A 652-nucleotide genomic window follows, 5' to 3' on the forward strand; every position below is an offset into this window, starting at 1 on the left:
TAGAAGTAAAGGATTCTCTCCAGCGTATCCCTAAACACACAGTATTAGGAGCCTTGATTAAAGGCAGCTACGGAGACGTGCCCAGTTCACAGGACAGGAGCTCATGCTTGATTGCAGCAGACCTTGGGAACCTTCTCGACTGTATTTCGCAAGGGCTGGGGCTGGGAAAGGCTTAATGAGTGTACAAAGGGAGTTTTATCTTGTGTCCTGGAGTACTGTGCCATCACAGCACAGGGCAGAACAGAACTCTGCAGAGTGAGGAGCAGGAGCTACTGGGCAAAAGGCTCGCACACGAGTGTGATGGTAGTGTGGACTATTTCTGTAGCTGCTGCCTGGGAGACTGAGCCCCACAAGGAGTAATTTTTTAGGGGGTTAGGGTCTCCTGTGAACTGCTTTCTGTTGGAATTGTACTGTGCAGTAGCTTCATCAGCTTTTATCATCCTTTCTGACCTGTTCAGGTATGATCCAGGCCCTTGGAGGTTTCTTCACCTATTTTGTGATCTTGGCAGAGAATGGGTTCTGGCCTTCTGGCTTGTTAGGGATCAGAGTTCAGTGGGATGACCGATGGATTAACGATGTGGAAGACAGCTATGGGCAGCAATGGGTAAGTTTTGAGGCTGCCAGCCCAAATACAGATGCCTGCTGAAATTGG

The 652-nt window shown here is 49.2% G+C and overlaps 1 protein-coding gene across 1 annotated transcript in view; it reads left to right on the plus strand.

Moving 5' to 3' along the window:
• The window catches only part of LOC104508023 (sodium/potassium-transporting ATPase subunit alpha-1), an 18,772-nt gene that overhangs the window by 15,309 nt on the left and 2,811 nt on the right, over positions 1-652 (plus strand). Inside the window, exon 18 of the mRNA XM_010149492.1 lies at positions 459-604. Coding sequence (XP_010147794.1) covers positions 459-604 — 146 coding nt within the window. The remainder of the gene's footprint in view (positions 1-458; positions 605-652) is intronic.

This window comes from Eurypyga helias, unplaced genomic scaffold (genome assembly GCF_000690775.1).
Source record: "Eurypyga helias isolate BGI_N326 unplaced genomic scaffold, ASM69077v1 scaffold32653, whole genome shotgun sequence".
Classification (NCBI taxonomy): Eukaryota; Metazoa; Chordata; class Aves; order Eurypygiformes; family Eurypygidae; genus Eurypyga; species Eurypyga helias.